Source organism: Trematomus bernacchii, unplaced genomic scaffold, assembly GCF_902827165.1.
Source record: "Trematomus bernacchii unplaced genomic scaffold, fTreBer1.1, whole genome shotgun sequence".
Lineage (NCBI taxonomy): Eukaryota > Metazoa > Chordata > Actinopteri > Perciformes > Nototheniidae > Trematomus > Trematomus bernacchii.
This window is the reverse complement of record NW_022987733.1, coordinates 2,078,023-2,101,855: the sequence shown is the minus strand read 5'-3', so window position 1 is coordinate 2,101,855 and position 23,833 is coordinate 2,078,023. Positions and strand designations below refer to the sequence as shown.

Below are 23,833 nucleotides of genomic sequence, written 5' to 3'. Positions count from 1 at the left end.
AGATAAGACGTTTGAGTAAGTAAGTTATTATTTTGTAACCGTATGGAAGAGTACATGTTTTTAATATAGGGTATCATTTCACAATTGCAAAATTGTATTAAAATCAGGCAATAATACAAATCCCTCTTTAATACCATTTACAATAGGAATAACACTACAGGTGAATAGGGTAAACATTTTAACTAATTGATATCACCATGAAACTTCCCCACTTCTTTATTGGCATCAAGTTAATTATTTTTTATATTGCAAGTTTTCTAAAATGTCATGTTTGAATATGCAAATGCAGCTTTGTGAAAGCTAACTTTAGTTGATTGAGGCGAAATCTACTGACAGTCAAATAAACTCTGAAATAAGACATGTGATGGAGGTTGAATAGCTCTTAAAATGTACCCGTGCTTAAAATAAACTCTACATTTGTTGAGGGTCTCGCCTCGTGAATATGCTCTCTGGCTTGTGGAGGGTTTGATCTTCCTCCTCCTCTTCCTCTTTGCCTTCCTCACATGGGTGTGTCCCGCCTGCAGATTCACTATAACTGCATTACACACACACTGATCAGATTACTGTGGGCATCTGCTGCACACACACACACACACACACACACACACACACACACACACACACACACACACACACACACACACACACACACACACACACACACACACACACACACACACACACACACACACACACACACAGGAACCAGCTCGCCTACATGACGTACAGCTGAATTCATCATGCATTAGTTGCTAAGGTATTGGCTCTTTTGTTCCTCTCTTTACGTTTGCCCTGTTCTGTTTTAGATATGAGGAATTGGACATGTCCGTGTTGTCGTCTATTGTTATTTATTCTAAGATATGTCCCATGTGTGATGTCTCTCTGCCATCTCTCCCACTCTAATGACTCCACAAGAACACTCTGTCGAATTAAAATGTTCCTTTGTAGAGCCGTTCTGTCTGAAGCTGGTGAGGAACGTGGGCCGGTTCTTTAAAGCATCTGTGATGAAAGCAAGAACCCTGAATAGAAAACTCTAATGTACATCTCAAGCTGTCAATATTTATTTTGTCATATTTTGAGCTAAAACAATGTATACTTTTATCTGAATCTGCTCAATGGATAATCGATGTGTTTGTAGACCACCAAGTCTCAAATACTGACCAACGAGTCTCAAGTCGAGTCCCAAATAAAGACCAATAAGTCATAATGTCCCAATTAAGAAGACCAACAATTATAAAGTCAAGTTCAAAGTAAAGAACAACACGTTGTTTTGTCCCAAATAATGACCAACAAGTCATCATTTACCAACTCAAGAACAACAGGTCTCAAGCCCAAAATATAGACCAACAAGTCTCAAATCCTCAATAAAGACCAAGTCATGATGTCCCAAAAAACACCAACATGTCTCAAGTCGAGTCTCATATAAAGACCAACAAGTCATCATATACCAACTCAAGAACAACAAGTCTCAAGCCAATTCCCAAATACTGACCAACTTGATTCAAGCCAAGTCCCAATTAAAAGCCAACAAGTCATCATTTCCCCAAAAAAGATCGACAAGTCTCTAGTCAAGTCTCAAATAAAGACAGAGTCTCAAGTCCAAAATAATGACTAACACGTTTTAAGTCCAGTTCCAAATAAAGATCAACGAGTCTCAAGCCCCAAATAATGACCAACTTGGTTCAAGCCAAGTCCCAAATAAAGACTAACAAGTCATAATGTCCCAAATAAGACCAACAATTATCAAGTAAAGTTCAAAATAATGACCAACAAGTCTTCAAATACCAAATAATGACCAACAAGTCTTCAAATACCAAATAAAGACCCTATAGAGAACCGCAGTGACGCGTCCTAAAACCCGGAAGTAACTTAGCATTTTTACCACGTCCGGTTCCTTCGACAAAAAGCAATGCAATCTCTCCATAGGATTTTGGAAAATAGCTGGAAATAAGGTCTGTGGTTGAGACACATTGAAGAGACAGATCACGTTTTGTTCTACGACATTAAATACATCAGCAGTGACCCCGCTGGTGATTTCTGAAGAGTTGACGTGTCTGAAAAACGATGGTTGTTACCAAGTGGCTGAATAGGACTACAGAAGTCGTGGAGGACGTTGTACGTTATTACGCTGAACACGTAAACACTCCTCTAAGTTTGTTAGCCCTGTTCTGCTTGAAAGCAAGTCCCTGCCTCCTGCTAACTGTTCAAACAAACGCTTCAACTCGTACCATTTAGAATCTGTGTGTTTGAATATGGATCTGAAGTTGGCGTGACGTTGAAGCAGCGACCCTGCTGTAGTTCGTTTATAGCATAACGTTAGCATTTTGCTTCTGGCGACTAGATTTATGATTCGAAAATTATAAAAGTCGGGTAGACATGTGGATATTATCCGGCTGAACAAAACGTGATCCGTCTCTTAAATGTGTCTCAACCACAGACCTTATTTCGAGCTATTTTCCTAAATCCTATGGAGAAATTGCATTGCGTTTTTGACGAAGGAACCGGAAGGAGTTTACTTCCGGGTTTTAGGACGCGTCACTGCGGTTCTCTATTGTAAGCCAACAAGTATCAAGTCCTGAATGAAGACCAACAAGTGTCAAGTGAAGTCCCAAATTAAGATAAACAAGGTTAAAGTTGAGTCCCTGTTAAAGACCAAGTCATCATGTCCCAAAAAACACCAACAAGTCTTACAGTAAGTCGAGTCCCAGATAAAGACAACATCTTTGAAGTCCAGTTCCAATTAAAGACCAACGAGTCACAAGCCCCAACTAAAGACTAAAAAGTATCATGTCAAGTCCCAAGGTCTAACTGGAGGGCAAAAGAGATTTGTTTTATAGAGAGTATCTTAGTGACTCATTTTGATAAGGGGCAGCTCTTATTAAGCCTTCTGACTGTGGCCTCAGACATCCAGGTCACAACCTTTGCTAATACTGTTCTCATGGAGGATTACAGTTTCATTTAGTGGTCACGAGTGTCTCCTCTCACCCTGGATCAGACCTGCAGCTGTCTGCCACAGATTGCACATCGCAGTGCAACCTCTATTTTGATTTGTTCCGATGACAGGATAGGCATCATGTGATCGTGTTGTAAAGCTGTCCGATGCCTTAAGCTCTGCTCAGATTGATGAGGAGGGGTCAAAGCTGAGTAGGAGACCATGAGGTTCAAGAAGGCAATGGATGAAAGAGGCACCATTTTCTGCATTTCCCCTACCTTTCTCAAACCTCTGCCTCCTGGATGTGGATATCGTGAACACCACTGCACTTTGTATGCTGCTGCTAATCGGCCGTCTTTGTCTGCACACAGACTTTCCCATTGGTTGGGTTTTATATATAAATCTCTCCTTGGGCTGGTTACCTCTTATATTTGCACTTATATGTGTAAACAAACAAAGTCTACATGGCCTGCAAGATATCCTTCAGAGGCTGGTTCCTAAAGTGAAAACAGAACTAGGTAAAAAAAGCTTTTAAATATGCTGCAAGTCCATCTTAAAGGACAGAGAACAAGAATCCATTGGTCGATGTGATTGCTCGTATATCCCCTAATTTAAGTCGTTTTAAAATTGCGCCAGTTTTTTATGTTTTATAACAGTTTCTTGTATTTGCATATTGACTGGTTAATGTGCCGCTTCAGTTTGACAGCTGTCTTTTTCGTCTGCCTGTATTGTTTGTGTTCATTTGTTGTAACTGTGTTCATGCTGCTCTCTTGGCCAGGTTGCTCTTGAAAAAGAGATTTTAATCTCAATTAGACTTTTACCTGGTTAAATAAAGGATACATTCATTTGCAATACACCCATTGTCTTCAGAGCATCCTGCATTTCTTTACAGGTGCCTTGGGATTCAGGAGGGCACATTTTGACCGTACATGGTCCAACCAAATACTATGTTTCAATCAAGTCTTATTACTCCTGGAAAAAACGTTGCACAAATCCTAATTTCTGGTCCTACTGTAGATAAACCTCAATGCAACACTTTGTTAGTCGGTCCTCCTGCAGGGTTTCAGACTCGTTACTCAGTAGTGGTTTTCTCTCTCAGCTTATATGTGGTTTTGTGCCTTTTCTGACATAATGGCAATCTGAAATGGGAGACACCTGCTCCACAGTCCGGCTAAATCAATGACATGAGGAGTAAATCAATGGAGACAGGATGACATATGGCTTGCAGAGCACACACACACTTCCACCAAGACGTCAACTCTCCTAATGGACTCGCACACACCCCCATTCCCAATAATCAGTGGTCATGGCTGGCCCACTGGATTGTGATGATACCCAGTGCTGGAACATAATAACATAGTATATAAGATTGTAAGGTCATTCGCAGCATTTAAGTACAACTTTCAGGTTATTTTTCCACATCTCACCTTCACCAAGCCTCCTTTCCCAAGCCTCCTTTCCCAAGCCTCCTTCACCAAGCCTCCTTTCCCAAGCCTGAAACTAATGGAAAAAACCCTGAACAAATGTAAGGATTTCTGACATTTTATCCGGTTGCTCTACAACAACCCTGGTATTTCTTTGTTTTGTTATTTTAAAGTTTTACATTTTGATCACAAACATTCTACCTTTACTATTTATTTGAAACTAATACATTACAATATATTGTTGCTGCAGAACAGGCAGTATTAGAAAAATAAAGAGCTTTTTCTAACATTCAAAGCATGGAAACATGTCAGGAGAGACACTGAACACTAATATGAACCTGAACATGAGCAGAATAGGGCCCCTTTAAACAATATTTGCAGCCTCAAAATTGTTTTTACTCCAATCTGATGGATGCCTTTGCTTGCAAAAAATGTTTTGCTTCAAGACCGAAGGGTGTGTCGGGGCTGAAGTTTGTTAGAAATAGACAATAACCTCCAGCATCAGACCGATTGGATCAGAAATAGTGTTGTTGTTTTTCTAAAAGCCAAACAGAACTGGTGCTCATGTTCAGATATATCTGCATGATTCTATAATTGTTTCATATTGTATTTGGCCAGAAACATGTTCTAACTGTGCCGATAAGTCACATCAAACAACAACAACACTTCAGTATCATCCATGCCCGGTTTCTTGGTTTCTTGGGAGCTTGTTAGTGAAACTTGGCTCTCGGTGAACGCGCGCTGCTGTCGGCTGGTTTGACCCTCAGTAACGAGGTTTCACTGCGTCCCCATGCCAAGGAATAAAATGACTCAAGCGGATATCAAACGATACGTCCCACCTATAAGATGATTAAATAGTTACCACGAATCTGTGCCAACATTTTTTTTTTTTTTTAGATCTGTGCCAAACCGACTCTTAACTACACTACATGTTGTATATTTCAAAAACAGCAGGGTGCCTCGATGCTCTCCGTTGTTGTAAATGTCGCCTTATTAGTTGAAGCCAAACTTCTTGAATTAACTTTCTGTTGTTTGCAATGGTGCCAACTAACTGAAAATTAAATTAGAAAAAGGTGCTTGTGAGACTGTGATTATTTATGGTAAAGAAATAACTCTTGTATTTATTTATACCACGTTTTGACTTGATCATTTTTAGTTTTTGAAACATGCTTTAAGGTTGAACAATTATTCAGATCCCTAACATTACCAATACATAAATATTAAATACTCCAACACAAGTAAAGTCCCACATTTAAAATCCCGCTTAAAGGTAGGGTAGGTAATTTGAGAATCCGGCTCGAGATACACTTTTTGTTATATTCCATGGAATGCTCTTAACATCCTGATAGCAATGAATATCTGAAGTGCTTTGACAAAAAATCCATAAATAAATGTCATCTGTGGAAGCCATAGTACTGTAAAAAGCACGACCAATCATCTGAGCCGGCCCGGCTAAAATAACTGGATGGCCTACCTGCCTGTCAGCCTTCCATCTGTGCACAAACTTATCTCGTGCCCTCATTGGTCATGTGCGCGTTCGTGTGTGTTGGAGGAGGGGCTCTGTAAGGAAGTGGCAGATTTTTTCCGGCTGTGTATTTTCAAATTCTAGCGATCTCGAGCCGGTTTCTCAAACTTACCTACCCCACCTTTAAGTAAAATTATAAATATTATCAATAAATTGTACTTTAAGTATCAAAAGTAAAAGTACCTATTCTGCTCAAAATGTACCTCCATATGTGCTATATTGTTTTATGATATTATCATATTGTCAAGTACCATGTTACTGTTGTAGACAAACATTTATGTTACTAAAGTTATAAATGTTTAGGACTACGTTTGTAATACGTTGGATAATTTTACCTGAAAAAAGTTACTCAAATCGTTAAATCTGTTAAAAGTGTATCTTGCTTGTTAATGCAAAAATGTTAATCTAATAAATACCCTAAAACCTTTTTATTGTGAGTAAACATGTATTATTTTCCTGTAAATCTAGTGGAGTAGAAGTACAAAGTAGCATTGAGTGAAAATACTGAGTTAAAATACAATAATTTCTTAACAGTTCTTGAGTAAATGCATTTAGGTATAATCCACAGTTCTGTTTGTTCAGAGAATAGGAGCGATGCCAGGCAGCTGCCGTGATGCCATTCCTGCCGTTTCCTTCCTCTCTGAAGCCTCATATGGGCAGCGAGGAGGCCATCATTGTTAGGCAAACTGACTAATGAAGGACAAGGGGGGAGGGGGGGGAGAGGAGCTGAGGTCACACATTGTTCCCTCTTTCGGACGCTTTCCTTGGCCGACTCATCGGAAGGCTGTTTGCTTTTTGAGTGCCTCGCAACGCTTTGTTAGCGCTTGTTTTTGAGGTCAGTGAAGCTGGGATGTTGCCCAGTTCTTACACACACACACACACACACACACACACACACACACACACACACACACACACACACACACACACACACACACACACCACACACACACACACACACACACACACACACACACACACACACACACACACACACACACACACACACACACACACACACACACACACACACACACACACACACACACACACACACACACACACACACACACACACACACACACACACACACGTTGCTGGAAGGCAGCAGAAGTACTTGACATTGTGTTAAACAGGTAACTATTCTTAGAGTTTAACATGTTTTTATGTTGGAATTAATATAATATTTTCTCTACACCATAGTGACTGAAAAAGGCTTCCTCCTTGTATCAGTATTAAAGGTATTGCATGTTTTATTGTATGTACTGGTGGCGCATAATTTATGGATCTAAATTAACACATTTTCAAGGACGTGTCATTGAAATAATAATGACATTTGACGCCTAATACGAAGAAAATTACTTATTTTTTCTTGAAAGCATGGCCATTTTACACCCAGTTAATATTCATTTGTTATTCATTTACCACAATTAACTTCATTCTCTATATATGTCCTTTGCATTTGTTTATATCCAGAAACTTGTGGTGATGCTACTGTAGCATCCATTGATGTGTATGAATCGTCTCTATTTTCTATAAATCAGTTTGACATATAAATTGGACACAAATCAGACATAATTAAGAAATGACGGCCCAGTAAAAATAAAGTATTACCTTTGTCCGTATGCAATACATCTATATCAAAAGTATTGATCTTACTGAGTTGCCAACATTTCTATTTGTTTAAGAAAAGCTAATCGATTGCAATAGCAGTTCATAAGAAATAAAAACATGGCAATAAATATATCATATCAGTTTAGCTGTTAACGATTAAAACTCAGCTTTCCAGAAGACACATGTTCAATAGTCAACAAATAAACACATGTATATTTGTGTACACAAGATGTGAAGCGTTCAAACAAAGAGACTCAGATCCTGTCATCATCAATCTACTGTTTATTTTGGACTATAAATGTACCGCAATAATAACTTTATAGATGGAAATAAAAAGTCTAACAGTCAAATAAAAACATTTTGCTTATCCAAGCCAATGTGTGTTACTATAACCTTTTACAACAAGTTATTCGTGATGTTAAACACACAACGACGAGTCAGTTGTTGTCCAGTTCAATGAGATAACTGTTGGTTTGATTCACCGTGAAATAGCAGCTCCACCAGAAAACCTCCCCTTCTGGTCTCATTGATTCCCATCAGTCCGTACAATCAGATTAAGCAGCAATCAATAGATCCATCGACTTTCAAATGACATTCTTTGTTCGTTCCTTCATGCAAAAACCTTCCTCCATAACATGCACACTGAGAGACTAAACACGTTTTAATGATAATGCTAAAAGAAAACACGGTTAGTCGAATATGTCAGTAAGAAAAGGTGGCAAGTATCTTTAGAGACAGAATTGGCACATAAGCGCCGCTGATGTGCGCACCAAGGCACAACTTTGGTTTTCAAACTAAAGGCAGGATACAGACTCAACACGGAAGAGGTCTAGAATTGGTTTAGCTCAACACTTTGACTACTTTCTAAACCGGTTCCCCCTCGGAGGACCAGGATTCCTCCTCTGCGTCAGACTCGTCAGAATGGACCCCCTCCCCCTCAACGACATTTCTACCCAACACCTGCTTCCCCTCCGAATGCATCTGCTCATGCTCTTTCTTCGCGGACAGGGTTTTAGACGAGTCAACATCCACCCTGGAGATCCAGTTATCCACATTTTCCGAACTCCCCCAAACCATATTGTCAGCAAACCCTAGATTCTGATTGGTTTGCTCCGCTGCTTCGTTACGGGCATCATCTGGTTGATAGGTGGCACCGGTCTCCAAGGAGGACGACCAGAAGTCATTCTTTAAGCCGGAGCTAAATAAATCCGATGAGTCCTTCATTACAAAGATTTCTTTTTCATCAGGAACACTGTCGGGGGACATCTCTAAAGGCTTCTCTTGATGTGTCCTAACTCCGTCATCGAGCAGACAACCTTCAGCTTGTTCAGTCACATTCTCACATTTTGCATTTTGATCTCTTGAATCCTCACTTGGGTTCTCAAGGACTTCCCATTCAGCTGTTTCTGGAACTTGCGGGAATTCCTGAGATTCTGCCGCATCCACAGTTAGATTTTCTTGGGATTCATTGGATGATTTCACCGGAGCAACCTCTTTCACATCCTGCAGGACTTCCTGATCTGATATTACCTCTAGTACAGACTTTGGATCGTCTGAGTTTTTTACTTCTTCCATGTCTGGCCTTCTGATATAGTCAGTAAACTCAGGATAGTCTTCTGTACCATCAGCATGTGTCACCATGGATGCATCCTCTTGCTCTCTTTTCCCTGGAGCCTCATGATCTTTATTCTGAACCTCCTCATCATCCAAAGCTTGAGGCATTACCGGCCAATCACTGAAATTCTCGTAGGCTTGATCTATAATGGTAGTGGAAGATGCAAGTTGGTGGTTTACTCTCACTTCAGTCTCTGCACGAAAAGACTTTCCAGCATCTTCTTTTTCGGGCATTTCCAGATGGTGCATCTCCTCATTCTCACTGACCTGCTGCTGAGCAAAGTGAGCGCTGTAGCTGTCTGTCGCCAGGTTTTCCAATTCCTGTTCCACAAGTCTGTCTGTCTCCAACTCCTCGTCGTAGTCCACATATGTTGGTGCCGTTGGTTTGGTCAGTTCTTCAGGTTCTTCCTCCGAATGTCCCTCACTGACTTTCCCGATCATTTCTTCTTCATTCACCAGTGAAGCCTGCTCAACATCCCGGTCTCCAATGTGAGAATATCCCATATTATAGTCCTCGTCCAATGCTTCTCCTTCCACTTCTTCACACAGATCTTCCATGGTTCCAAATCTCTTGGACTTGCCTTCGCTCCACGATCCCAACTCTCCGATCTTCTTTTCCTGCTCACTTTCACTGGACTCGCTCTCCTCCAGGTGTGAGGCGTGAGTGTTGGCGTCACACTCATCGCTCTTGTATCGAATCAGAGGACGAGTGTCGGCAAGAGTGTTTTCTTGAGCGTAGCTGTCACTCTCCACCTCAGTCCGCCATGACACGGAGACGTTTTGAGAATCCTCCTCTTCGTCCTCTTCTTCGTTGTCTTGGTCTAACACATCATGCTTTCCTTCATCATCCACTTGTGTGTCCATCATTGCAGAGGACACATTGTTGTCCTGCTGCACATCTGGGGCAAAACCCTGCCTCATTTCTCTCTTCTCATGATCTCTTGCTGATATATCTTCCTCTGGTTCGGCGTGCTTTTGCTTCTCTTCATCCTTTCTTACGCCATTCTCTGTCTTCACATCAACCTTCCTTTCTATAACACTGTCCCATGTGTCCATCTCTTCTCCGTCAGGGTACAACCTATCCTCCTTCTCATTTGTTCTTTCGAAAGAACCGCCGATTTCTTGCCTCATCTCGACTGCATCCTCCTTACGGATGATTTCCTCTCTGCTGTTGAACAAGTTTTCTTCAGGCTCACATTCAGACCTTGGACTGCCGGTCCTTGAATCATAGTTTGGTTCAATTACCGCCTCTGTTTCAGAATCTGACCTTTCCTCCCGCACATGCTCTTCTTCCTTGCCTTTCCACTCTTTCTCAACCCATGCTTCAATTGGAGCATGCTGGTTTTGTGATATTCCAAAAGGCACATCCCTTTCCGAGTCATCTGAGAAACCACTGTGCTCTTCGGACATTTTGACATGGTATGGTGTAAGACTAGGAGTGGTGAACTGATGCTGACTAACCTCCTCATTAAAGGCTGGCTCTTTGCTGAGGACGGACTCAACCTGATAACTCACAACTGGCTCGATAACAGATCTTTCCTCAGGAGGCTTTACACCAACATTGTTCCAGTCCTCTTCACCTTCCTTGTCCACTGGTGTTGTTTCAGCCTCCTGCTCATTGGGAGGTGATAGAGGCTCAGCGTAGGTGACTTTCTCTTGAACCTCTTGTGGTCTGAAATTCTCAATGGCTCCATCATGCAGTATTTTGGGATAAGGGGTGACCCATGTTGACTTTGTTGTGTCTTCATACGTAGATTTTGTAGACGTCTTTGGAGTTTCAGTGATGGTAACATGTTTTTTACTCCATGTTGGTGTTGAATTGATCGCTGTTGGTCTTCTTCCTGTTATACCACGGACAGATGAAAGGGAAGTGGTTTTGTGGCGAGTGGACATCTGGCTCTGGTAATTCTTTGTAACCCCCCGAGGACTGAAACCTGCATCTGTGGAGGACAAGAGCTCATGAATACACAATGAACTGAGCTACTGTAGTAATAATAATGACTTGCATTGACGTCTCTTTAGTTCAAACCAATTTCTATACAACATTTCTGCTAAATCTACCTTATCATAGATATTTGATTCCTCCACACAGCTTTCACTTGTATTTGAAACCATCCCAAGTACTACTCTTAACATGACATAGATACTGTGGAGAACCCTCCATCCTTCCACATTATTAAAACATATGAAGGGTGGACACTAATGGGGAGATATTGATCGTCCTTTCCTTTCCCCGATGTCTGAGATGCCGGAAAGCAAAGCCATTTGGCTCAATAACCTTCGGGGACTGTCTTGCATTACAGGACCCAAAGTGCCTACCTCAGCTCGCACCTAACTAATGAGATTACCAACTGTATCAAACATGTCTCCTGCTCTGAGAGCTTTTAGTTATACCCTTACATATGAGAGTGCAGATAAAGAAGACGTTTTTATGCAGTGATGTATTAATGCTGTTTACTTTAATTACCTGAGATGTTTCTCGGATGATTTGACAAAGAGATGTCTCCCCTGAGGCTTTCAGCGTCCAGCAAAGCTCTGTAGAGACAAACAACAAGAACATCAATAATTATTTTTTAACATTTGCATCTTTTACACACACCATGTGATAAATATAGGGTTTGTAAATTGGAGTTGATGCTGCACACGGAGCGATTTGTGGGCAGGGTGACTTGTGTTGCTCTTGAGCAGCAGGAACGGACTGTTGTTATGGTAATGAAGGAAAGGGCCATTGAGGAGCCATCTGCAGCACACACACCTCTACCATTAATCTCACACACACACACACACACACACACACACACACACACACACACACACACACACACACACACACACACACACACACACACACACACACACACACACACACACACACACACACACACACACACACACACACACACACACACACACACACACACACACACACACACACACACACACACACACACACACACACACACACACACACACACACACACACACACACACACACACACACACAATGACAGAAAGATATTATGATTAGCCCATGCAGCACTAATATCTCCGTCTCCATTCAACCATGTGGACCACACCACCCTCCATTCCAACACATAACAAACAATTAGCTGCATGTTTGGCCTTTTTTTGACTTTTTAAATACAAGTACATGATAAATCTCGGCACGGCAACATTTCCATGTGCCGTGAATCACATTGAAATGTATCCTCTAGTTTGTCCTCCCCCCTCAGGCTCTCATCTGCTGTTATCCTAGACTCCCATCGCTCATAAATCGGTAGCTTCTCACTGAGGAGCGAGGGGTCAATATTTAGAGAATGAGCGGGGGAACAGGAGAAAGGAGACACCACTATAGAGCTACATAATGTATAAGATACTCCGTCCCAAGACATCAGAGGCTGCTGTTTCAATGAGTGACCTTTGGCTCAGACGGCTGCACCCGCTGTGGACGGATCTTTATTGGACAAAGTCTCCCATCGATGTTTGTCTACCCTGTTACTGAGCAGCAGCGTTACAATGGGTCAAGCTAATCCTCTAAATCACAGCTGACATAGTTGCAATGATACTCAGATGCTGATGTCAGGGGTTGCACTTGCAAATCTAATTGTCTTGTTTACATGTTTGTATCCTGATACCTTGGAGACAATTTTCCAATAGGGCTGCAGTTAAAGATATTTATCATTAAGTATCAGTCTGCTTATTCGATTTTCTTAATTGCTTCATCTACAACATGTCAGATAATGGTCAAAAAATGACATGCCGATTTTCTAAAGCCCAATGGATGTCTTCAAAATGCTTGTTTTTATTCAACAAAAGTGTCCGAAAACGTATAAGTGTTCAGTTTACTTTGATATCCTCCCATTTGAAAAGCTAGAAACAGCATTTTTGCATTAAAACGGACTAATGGAGATGTTGACTTTAGTGTTACAATGGGTCAAACTAATCCTCTAAATCACAGCTGACATAGTTGCAATGATACTCAGATGCTGACGACAGGGGTTGCAACTCCCATTGTCTTGTTTACATGTTTGTATCCTGATACCTTGGAGACAATTTTCCAATAGGGCTGCAGTTAAAGATATTTATCATTAAGTATCAGTCTGCTTATTAGATTTTGTAATTGTTTAATAAGGTCAGATAATGGTCAAAAAAGTACATCCCGACTCTCTAAAGCCCAATGCATGTCTTCAAAGTGCTTAGTTAACTTTGATATAAGACCAAAATAAGCTGCAGATCCTCCCATTTTCAAAGCTAGAAACAGCATTTTTGCATTGAAACTGACTAATGGAGATGGTGACTATCTTGGAAAAACAAGTATGTCCTGTGTTCCTCTTCCGAACTACAAATTGGAGAATCAAATTGCAGCTGGGTGTTTCCATGTGAGCGTGATATAATTTGAGCAAGTCATTGTGTTCATTATGAAGATAAACAATGTAGGAAGACTCAGGACTGAGTCAGCTCCCATGACATGAGTGAGGCGGCTTTTACCAAACATCTCAAATACGTTGGTAGAAGAGATGCATCCTTCATCCCACACACGTCTGACATCAATCATGTGATATCTTTAGACCATCCACCTGAGTGAAGCTTTAATGCTTTAAATCACAGCGCGCCGCCAACAGTTTCTCCTTTTCACAGCGATGTGACTGACACTACAGAAAGACACCTTTATCATGAAAGCTGCACAAAGGCTGAAAACATATCTCCGTCAATTCTCCATCTACGGTTTCATTTTGTTTGTTTTTTTAAACCTATGATCACAACGACAGTCTTATCATAATAGCTAGTTTTCACCCATTGATCACAATGTCTTTGATGGGAAAGAAAACAGAGCACAAAGCTGAGAGTTGTGTACAGTTAATATCTGAATAATTAGAAACAGTAAACCTTTAACATATGTTTTCCTTGGGTTGAAGATAAACCATAAAAATAAAAATGCTTTTAACTTTTCGCTCATTGTAAAACTATCAACGATAGAGTTCTGCAATACAGTGAAGTTAGCAACAACTTGTAATTTAAGGAAAACACGTTCCAAGCATGTTTGAAAAATGTCCATTTATTTAGTTGAAACAGAAAAGAAGACACTTGCAGAAATCCTAACCCTATAATTGATCAATATTATGTCTGTTGCCTAAGCTAAACCAAATAGGTCCCATCTTTGCACATTCTACTGCGTACCTTTTCTATAGGAGTAATGCCTTTTTTCTCTGTATCGATAATCAGGTATTGATCAGCTGTGATTATACATGTACAAGAGGGAAGACGTGGTGACGGCTTTCCTCAGGGAATTAGCTTTTGTCTTGGAAAATTCAGAGCATGTAATTAACCCTCCTCTCATTCTCTCAGCCAATAAATGCTGGAAGGGCCCAGTTTGTTCCTAGGACGTTTTGCTCAATTGCACATGAAGCACAAAAAGTTTGGCCTCCGGGTTTAACATTTACCAGATCTCCTGCATCCGTGCAGCAAACGGCAAGAACACTATAGTGATTCCTTTAACCCCCCTTACAGCCGCTTGGTCTCAGCTCTTGGATAAGTCTGGATTTGGGAAGTTACTTAAATTAAAGTAAAAGGGAATCTATTTGATGTTGGTCATTTGGGAAGAGTTTTTTTTGGACCAAGGCAATCACCTGACAAACCCTTAAAGATGTAGTACCACAGTTTGGCCACTACTCTAAAGCCCTGCACTGTTTCTTGTTTAACCCTGCAGCTGAAACTCAGGAATGTTTGGTTGGTCTTGGTCTCTATTCTTGATATTTGACCGCTCATATCTTGACAATTCTATATAATGTATGTGTAACATTTCCTTGGTGTTTGAAGCAGTGTTGTGTACCTGTACGTTGCCACCTCGAGGCCAAGAGCCACTTTCTGCTGCTGCAGGCCTCGGTTCTCCAGGAGAAGATGATCGATGTGATCGCTCAGCTCCTCTTTCTCCGCCTCCAGGCTCTCCCAATGCTCCTGCCAAAACAGGAAGAGAAGCAGGAAGAGGAAGCGGGTTAAAAAAAGGTATGAATGCATTCTCACAATGAAGTGGTAAACAAACAGTTTTTGTGTTGGGTTGTGTTTGCTGAAAGCGACCGTAAATCTGTTGTTTTATGGATTGTTTTCATCACAGTAAATGCAACTGTGCTGGTATTAGCACGACCTCTCTGAGGAGGAGGCAGCATTGTATTCAAACGTTCTTTATTTGGGTACTTCACTCCTCAGACCTCACTGTGACCCAGAACTAATCCTTAAAAAACCCAGCCTATAAATATGTAGCCCCGCCCCCTGCCCCTTGCATACCAATGTTTTCATTCAATCAGAATTTAAAATTAGCTTACTGAGGGAATAACTCACATTCTCCTTAAACACTTGGTGTCTGGCATCTTTCAAAGGATTTAAAGGGGCCCTTTCAGCCTTTTGGGGTTTCCCATTCCCATTCCCCATTTTCTGGTGTAAATACTTGTCTTCAGCATCCTTTTTTTAATGCTAAATTGTTTATTAAAAATACTTATTTTTTATTATCCTTATATATATACATTTTTGTATTTACTTACTTACTACTAGATTACTATTAGATTGTTTATGTTCGCACGACCAGACACCAAAGCAAATTCCTTGTATGTATAAACGTACCTGGCAATAAACTTGATTCTGATTCTCTACAATCCCTGTGTTTCCTCCAGAGGGAGTTTCTCTCTGCAATTTACTTTGGATATAATTGTAATGGAATATTTCTAGACTGTAACATTTCTACTTTGCTTAAGTAAAGGATGTGAGCATTTACCATGAACACAATACCTTTTTAATGTGAGATATTTTTAAGCCTTGACCAGTCATGTTAACGTTGTGTATCTAAACTTCATTGTTCCTCCCTGACCTCAGTGAGTGTGCAGATTATCAGCTGTTCCCCTGTGGTCTGTCACTTCTTTATTTCAGACTGTGTCTATTTCTGTCATGTAAAACCCTGAGAGAGAGATTGCATCTTAACAAGTAACACTGGATGCCAATGTGAGGATTAATTAACTCAACAAGTTCCTAAATTCTCAGAAGTTATTTATCACCACTTCTCTGAAAGTAAAAAAGAACAAAAGTCAAATTTGAGTTCTTGTGTTGTATCTCTCCATAGTACTATTGACCTAATCTATGATGACACAAGTGTATACATACAACGTCTATCTGAAGCCTGAAACAATTATTTAATAAATGTACAAACAATGCATTAACATTTATCCTTCTTAATGAGTCGTTTCATTCAAGTTGTCTTTAGTGAATTGATCATTTGTTATGCTTTTTTTCATGCTACAGTACAGTATATGCCTTTGTGTACAGCCAAAGACATATTGAGAGTACGTAGCCCACGCTTTATGACAGATGTTTACAGCAGTGGTGGCCGGTGGTCTTTTTTTTTGGTGGGGCTCTTGACGTACCGTAAGTGACCTACCCGGGGGGTCCGGGGGGTTTCCCCCCCGGAATTGTTTTTCGAGAAATGACCCCTTAAATGATGACTTCTGGTGATGTTAGAGGGGGGGGGAAAGGAGAAATCGAGGCTTAAAAATATGAGAAGACTGATCAATACCTCCATAATCTTCAGTGTGGAAAATATTATTTATCAACCTGAACATCTACTACTTTACCAGGAATTTGTGTTCTCAGAACTGGTCTGTTTTTTTCTTTCTTAAAACTGTTCATGTTTTATGAACCAACACCTTCACCAAGTAGCTTTACAGTGAACTGCATGTGAGATATAAAATTAATAGCATCTTTTCAGTAGCATTAATTATAAATATTTAAGTGGTTCAATACAAGTCACTACAGCATTTCAAACTGAACTGTGAATAAATGCAATTTAAAAAAAATAACCACAGCACAAAATGTCATAAATTGTGTTTTTTCTTTGTTTCTCTGAGGATTATTTACAAACAGGCTTATTTACATATAGCAATAACTCAGAAATGAAAAAGCTACATCGTCTAACACGAACAACCAGTTAGCATAATGATAATATATGTGTTATGTACAATGTAACTGGCAAGGCTAGAGCAAGAAAGAACATAAAGTTTGCAAAAGGTTTAAATAACTTCAAGTATCTGTCTTCAGATTACGTGGAGGTTTTAGTCCGATGGGAAGCAGATTTTAAGCGACACCGAAGATAAACCAAAAATGTGGTGGAGCTGCAAACCGTGTAGTGTTGCTGGGACAGAACAGGAGCTATAACCGTTGGAAAATACATCACAGACAATGCAACAAACGTGGAGACAGAACAATCACTTCTGTGATAAATGCCCACTTATTAATAAACTTCTAACAACCATGGGAAACCTCCTCTCTACATATAAAGTGATATCCAAGCATGGGAAACAAAAGACAGCATTTACCTGTTTGCATCCAGCTAGCCAAGCCTTTCTTGTGTACCAGCTACTTGTGAAGCCTCGTGTATAAATTTTGTCTTTTTCACGAGATTGCTGCGATATATTCAAATCGGGTTGGTCCGGTGCAAGGTCTTTAAGCAACAATTTATCTGCCAAACTTCTCCTTTCGAAAGGATTGGAGATTAGCTCTTGAACAGAATTAGGCGGGGACCGAGGTCCGGAGACTCCACCTGCACACGAAGCCATCCTCATCAACTACTGCGTCAACCGGATACGAGTCACTGTCCAAACTACTCACAGACTGCACTGGGCGCTGACATTGGCGCCCGGTGACCGTCATCTTTGACGACGCTGATTGGCTGAAATTATATTTTCGCGGCATAGTTTACACGTTACAGATAGCAACAGTCAGCTGCTGGTGGCTGCTGCTGCACTGGTTGAAGGCTCCTCTCTTAGCGCCCAGACGAGAGAAGGTGCATGGGCAAGGCCAGGCAGGAAACATGTGACTTATCAGTAACTTTAGACATCGTAACACAATTTTAAACGAGATTTTATTGTAGATTATACATTTTACTGATACCAATTATATAATATTTACCTTGTTCATTAAAAATAAAAATAAAAACATATATATTTTTTTAAACATATTTTCTTTTTTTAATTTTAATTTTAATTATTATTATTTTATTTTTTTTTTCAATATGGGAAGAGGTGGGGCGGCGCCCCTAGCACCCCTATGGACCGGCCGCCACTGGTTTACAGGTAGATCAGGATGTTTTCCAGCAGGTTTGGATGTTCTCACCTGTAGTGTCTGGATCTCCTCTCTGTATCCGTCTCCCTGCTGCTGGGCGTTCCTCTCCAGATGCTTCCTGACGTCCCGAGCCGAGTCCATCTCCTTCTCCAGAGCTCTGAGCTTCATCTCGCTCTCCTTCCTCTCCTTGTTCACTTCTGATAGGCGGCTCCTGCTCTGGTTCAGTGTCTCCTCCAGCTGATCTAACTGAGTCTGATGAACCTCCGCCGCCTCCTGCCAGGCTCTGGTTGCCCTCTGCGAGAAATCCTGTCCCACCTACAGATTGAAAAAGTACACACATCCTTTACTCAAGTAGAAGTACAGATACTCGTGTTTAAAAATACTCGTAGAAGCACTGACTAAACTTCTTTACTCAAGGAAAAGTAAAGAAGTATGGGCTTAAGTAAAAAATACCCATAAATTTGTGTCCTTGGGCAAGACACTTCACCCTAATTCGCTGTATTCTTACATGTCTGATATGTGTAATATGGAATGTAAAGCGCTTTGAGCATTCGGAAAAGTGCTCTAATAAATGTAATGACACGAGAAGTAAAAGTAAAAAGTTGTCAGAAACATAAGTAGTGGAGTAAAGTACTGATACCAGAAAAATGTACTTAAGTACAGTAACAAAGTATTTGTACTCCATTCCTTCCCTCCTCTGGTCTCACCTGAAGGAGGTCTAGCGTTTGGTTTCCTCTCTGAGCCAACATGGGGGTCATGTTGGCTCTGGAGCGGCTCATCTCGGCCTCCATGTGGCCCACGTCCTCCTGATGGGTTTGGATGAGGTTCATCATCTCGTGTTCCAGCTGATTCACCTTCTCCCGGAGCCACATCTGAGCCCTCTGCTCCTCCTCCAGCTCCTTCTTGCTCTGCTCCAGCTTCTTCCTGGCCTCCAGCTGGGCCTCAGCCTCCCTCTGCCGCTGAAAATCCAGGTTTTGAAGCTCCTCGGCCACCTTGCAGACCTCCATCTCCGCGAAAACCCTTTCCCTCCAGGCTGAATCCACCTCCAGCCTCACCTTAAGGCAGAGGTGGCAAAAGTAAACACAGCCTTTACTCAAGTAGAAGTACAGATACTCGTGTTTAAAAATACTCTGGTAAAAGTAGAAGTACTGACTAAACTTCTTTACTCAAGTAAAAGTAAAGAGGGCTTTGAAATGTACTTCAGTAAAAAGTACCCATAACTAGCAGCTGTTTTAAAGAGTACCTGACCTCCCTTTATATGAATAGAACAATAATGTCATTGTTAGCTAATGAATGTTTCCATGCTGAACAACGGCAACATGACAACGTTTTCATTGGTCCCTCTTCTTTAGAGAAGACCAGGAAATTATGGATACACGGATCGTGTTCAAATCAATAGGCACGCAATGACTCTAAATAATAATGATCACGCCACCAAACACACATTCAAACTAAAGTAACCAGCCTGTTTGGAAAATGTAAGAAGTAGAAAGTACAGGTATTTGTGTTCAACATGTAAGAAGTAGAAAGTACAGGTATTTGGGTTCAAAATGTAAGAAGTAAAAAGTCGTCAGAAAAATAAGTAGTGGAGTAAAGTACTGATACCAGAAACATGTACTTAAGTACAGTAACAAAGGGAATCACCAGGCTCCCCACGATACGATAGTATTGCGATTCTACGATATGCTAAGTATTGCGAATGCGATACGATAATGCGATATTGCAAATCACATGGCTCATAGCCTATGCATGTCTGTCTTCCCTTCCTGGTTAAAAAATCCAAGATAATTCCACACCTTTGATTTAAACGCGACCGGCGCATTTCTGATTTCTTTCTCCGCTGACTCCATCTTTGTTTTGACTAACTTCCTGCCAATCCCACTGACTTTACCCATGGCCATGACCGCACAAGAAAAAGCTCAGCGCCATGTAGTGGATTGAAAAAGCAATTGTTACCAAAACTTTAATTAGGATTTGCAATATGAATAGTTCATGTAAATAACCTAATTTGTGTTCGTTGAACCTGAAAAGGAGATGGCATTGTTTGTGTTACTTTCATTGCAGTTGTATACATGTCTGAAGTGTAATTTAGCTTAACTTCCTGTTTTACTTAGACATGCTTTTATGTTGAAGGTGACTTTGCGCTATTAACAGGAAGTTACTGTTCCCAAAGCTAAAACTTGACGGATCAAGAACGGAGATAAAGTAAAGATATTAACGGAGATAGCCTATCTACATTTAAATACGGCGATATCAAAACATAAAGTTCACATGTAAGTATTAGCACCCCAAAAAGGCACAAGGTTAGTGTTAATTGTAATATAAAAATGTGGTTTGTGTCTTAAGTCGTTAACTTTGCTAACTATTTGAAGTTCACTCGTTTAATGCTAGGCTATGCTAAAGTAATGCTAATATGGATGTAGCTTAATGCATTAGTTGTTTTTTGTCTTTGTGTATGAAAATCATTAGTCAAGTGTTCGACCATCTTCCGGATGGATATGCTATCGTTTATCTAATAAAATATCGATACTTGGCGCCCATGTATCGATACAATATCGCCACGCAAGCCGTATCGATTATTTTTTTATTTTGTAATGCTATTTTATTTCTATTTTTCGAAGGTGTAATTAGGTAGATCATTTTGGATTGTTTATTTCTAAGTCTTTTAATTTCTCCAATGTACAATACCATACATTTTTAAGCTGCTGCAACACAAAAATGTCCCAAATTGGGATCAATAAAGTACTTCTTATCTTCTTATCTTATCTTATCAGGACTAAAACCACCAGACTCAGAGACAGTTTCATCCCACAGGCCATAAGACTGTTAAACACCTGAACTTTTGAAAGAACATCCATAACATTCATCTGTTTGCAACTTATATCAATATTCCAATTACTTATATAGACTATTCTTGCACTATTATATTATATTTTATTTGTATTTACTTGCACTATTTTATCTGTTTTATTGTGTTGCACTGTTGGAGGAGTCTGTGACCTAAGATTTGCATTGTCATATCTAAACTGTAGCTGCTGTACAAATGACAATAAAAGCCTTGAATCTTGAATCTTATCTTACCTGTAGCATCTCTTCCTCCAGGCCCTTCCTCCGCGAAGATGCTCCCCGATTACTACACCTCATCGCCTCGATCTCTTTCTCCAGAAGTGCATTTTCCTGCTCCAGGAGTTTGACCCGGCTCAGGTAAGTCTCCAGGCGTCGGTTCAGATTCAGCATCTGATGTTTCTCGTCGCCCAGGTGGAAGGATTTGTGCAGCTCCATGATAGAAAACAGAGAGATTTGGCCTCACTCAGAGGGAAACACTGATTATGATTTGGCAGCCGCCTGTATCTCCGTGTCCAGGCCTCAATCAGTGTGTGTGTCTGTGTGTCTGTGTGTGTGTGTGTGTGTGTGTGTGTGGGTGGTTTCTGTGAGAGTGAGGCTCTGGAAGTGTGAGAGGCTTCCCTTTCATACAGAAGGGGAGAGAGGAGGGGAGGAGAGGGGAGGAGACTGAAGGGATGGAGGAGATGGGAAAGGGCAGAGAAAGGGGATGATGTAATTTCCAGGGTTAACTCTTTCACTGCTGCCACTTTTTTTAACAGCTGAGACATCCAAAATGTCTGGCAGTATATCCCTGCAAGAAATAACAAGATATGTAGAAGATGGGAACTTACAGAAAGCAGGATAAAAAGAGGAATCATAGTACTGACAGACAGGGACTCAAATGACAGTATATGCAGATTAGTAGTAGTTATCAGAAATATTTTATTAGTCCCGCAGCTGTGACATTTCCAGATTAACAGCAAAAGAAACAACACAGATAAAAAGCAAATGATAAAAGGAGCAAGCTAGCATTTTAATTATAGGGAGACCGGCAGACATTAGAAAAATAAAGACAAGTACTGTAAGTATACATACAGTAAGTACACATCCATGGTTTAAGTTAAGTGAACATATACAGGTGTTGAAGTTGTATATAATGTATTATTTTGGATACAACAGTGAATACACACTATTGCTGAGTGAAGTAGCAGCAGAATATCAAAGAATGCAAGGAGTGTAAATTACATATAGTCGTGTTATTGCATAAACACATAGTCTGTATGATGTGTGGTAGTTGTAGTGGTTATACATTCTGACTGCTGCAGGAAGAAAGGGATATCTTCTCATATAGAAATCTGATATTTTGTATCGGCCTTGTACTGTCAGTGACCTCATGATACTGGAGGAGGATAAGCAGGACTCCACCATCTCCATCTAGTGGCAATCTGTCAACACTGCAATAGCCATTTCCAGTATCACACTGATACACAACTAACATTATCACAAACTCACTTTAAAATAGGAAATATTAATGGATCAGAAGACATATGTAATGAAAGCTGTAGAAGGTATTAATAGCTTGCTCTAAAGTTGTATATATTGTTTTATTGCATATAGTGTTTTGCATGTATTTCCTCACTTACGGAACGTCTACACAGCAGCGTTAAAAAAATCTTGGAGGTGGGCGTATCTGAGGCTTGGGGATTTTTTGCGAACAACCAATCACATGAATCTCCCGCCCGCGACATACGAAGCAAAAAAGCCCGAAGTAAACTGGATATAAACTCCCCAAAACAGGCGAAAACATACCACTGTCTCTGCCACCTCCCTCCATGCCTGGCTCCTCCGGTTTATATCCCGGTAGGTCTGGTCATAAAGCACCGGGTGATTCCCTACCGCTAATTTCTCCTCCATTTTTTGGAATATGAGGAAATGACCTGCGGTATGTCTCTCCCAGCATACACGCCGTTTGATTGGCTAGAGCTTGAACTGCCAGATTTGCGTACACAGGATTTGATTGGCTGACGCTTCCACCTCAGCCTCAAAAGTTGAACATTGCTCAACTTTGAATCCTCAAAATCCTCAAAATCTCCGCTCGCCTGCCCACAATGCATTTTGGCGAAAAGTGAGGGAAAGTGACGTCACCCCATTCAAAGTGAATGGGCAGAAGCGTTTCAAGATTTTTTTAACGCTGCTGTGTAGATGTACCGTTACTGTTGCTATATAAATTAAAACCAACCAGACTGATTTTAATCTTTTAAATCTAACATATTTTGACCCGCTTAAATGCCTTTGAGGAAGGTTTCCTCCACGGCTAGTTTGATTACAGATCCTACCTTATACTAAATATGAACAGATCTGGAAGCTTCCTCTGATAAAGAGGCAGTGCTCATGCAAGTGACACCACAGCCGTTTTGAAGTTCTGTTTTTCTTCAAACACTATTTGCAGTCACTGTCATTGTTTAATCCGAGGCTCGTGTTGCTAAGGAAATACATTTGTAATCCTTCTGTGGTTTGGCAGTTAGGCAATTGGGTATTAAAAGTATGAGCTTATAAGCCACTTGTATAAGGATACAAGATGGCAGCAGCTTTGAAAAACACATTACTGTCAAATATGATTAGCTGTACATAATTACTTTATCCGGAAGATGTTATTTTTCTAAAGCTTGTTAAGATACACAATTATCCAGTTGTGGAAAAATACTTAGATCCGTTACTTAAGTAAAAGTACTAATAAGAGAAGAGATAAGATGTACTTTATTGATCCCAAATTGGCACATTTTTCAGTGCAGCAGCATA

At 40.5% G+C, this 23,833-nt stretch overlaps 1 protein-coding gene across 1 annotated transcript; it reads right to left on the bottom strand.

Moving 5' to 3' along the window:
* Window positions 1-7,759: 7,759 nt before the first annotated feature.
* Window positions 7,760-21,619, bottom strand: nes (nestin). Its single transcript, XM_034145857.1, has 6 exons — window positions 21,293-21,619; window positions 18,919-19,266; window positions 18,263-18,526; window positions 14,940-15,064; window positions 11,577-11,644; window positions 7,760-11,049 (listed from the first exon to the last, which is right to left on the bottom strand). The coding sequence occupies exons 1-6, from the start codon at window positions 21,491-21,493 to the stop codon at window positions 8,360-8,362; spliced, it is 3,696 nt and encodes a 1,231-aa protein (XP_034001748.1). The 5' UTR covers window positions 21,494-21,619; the 3' UTR covers window positions 7,760-8,359.
* Window positions 21,620-23,833: the final 2,214 nt, after the last annotated feature.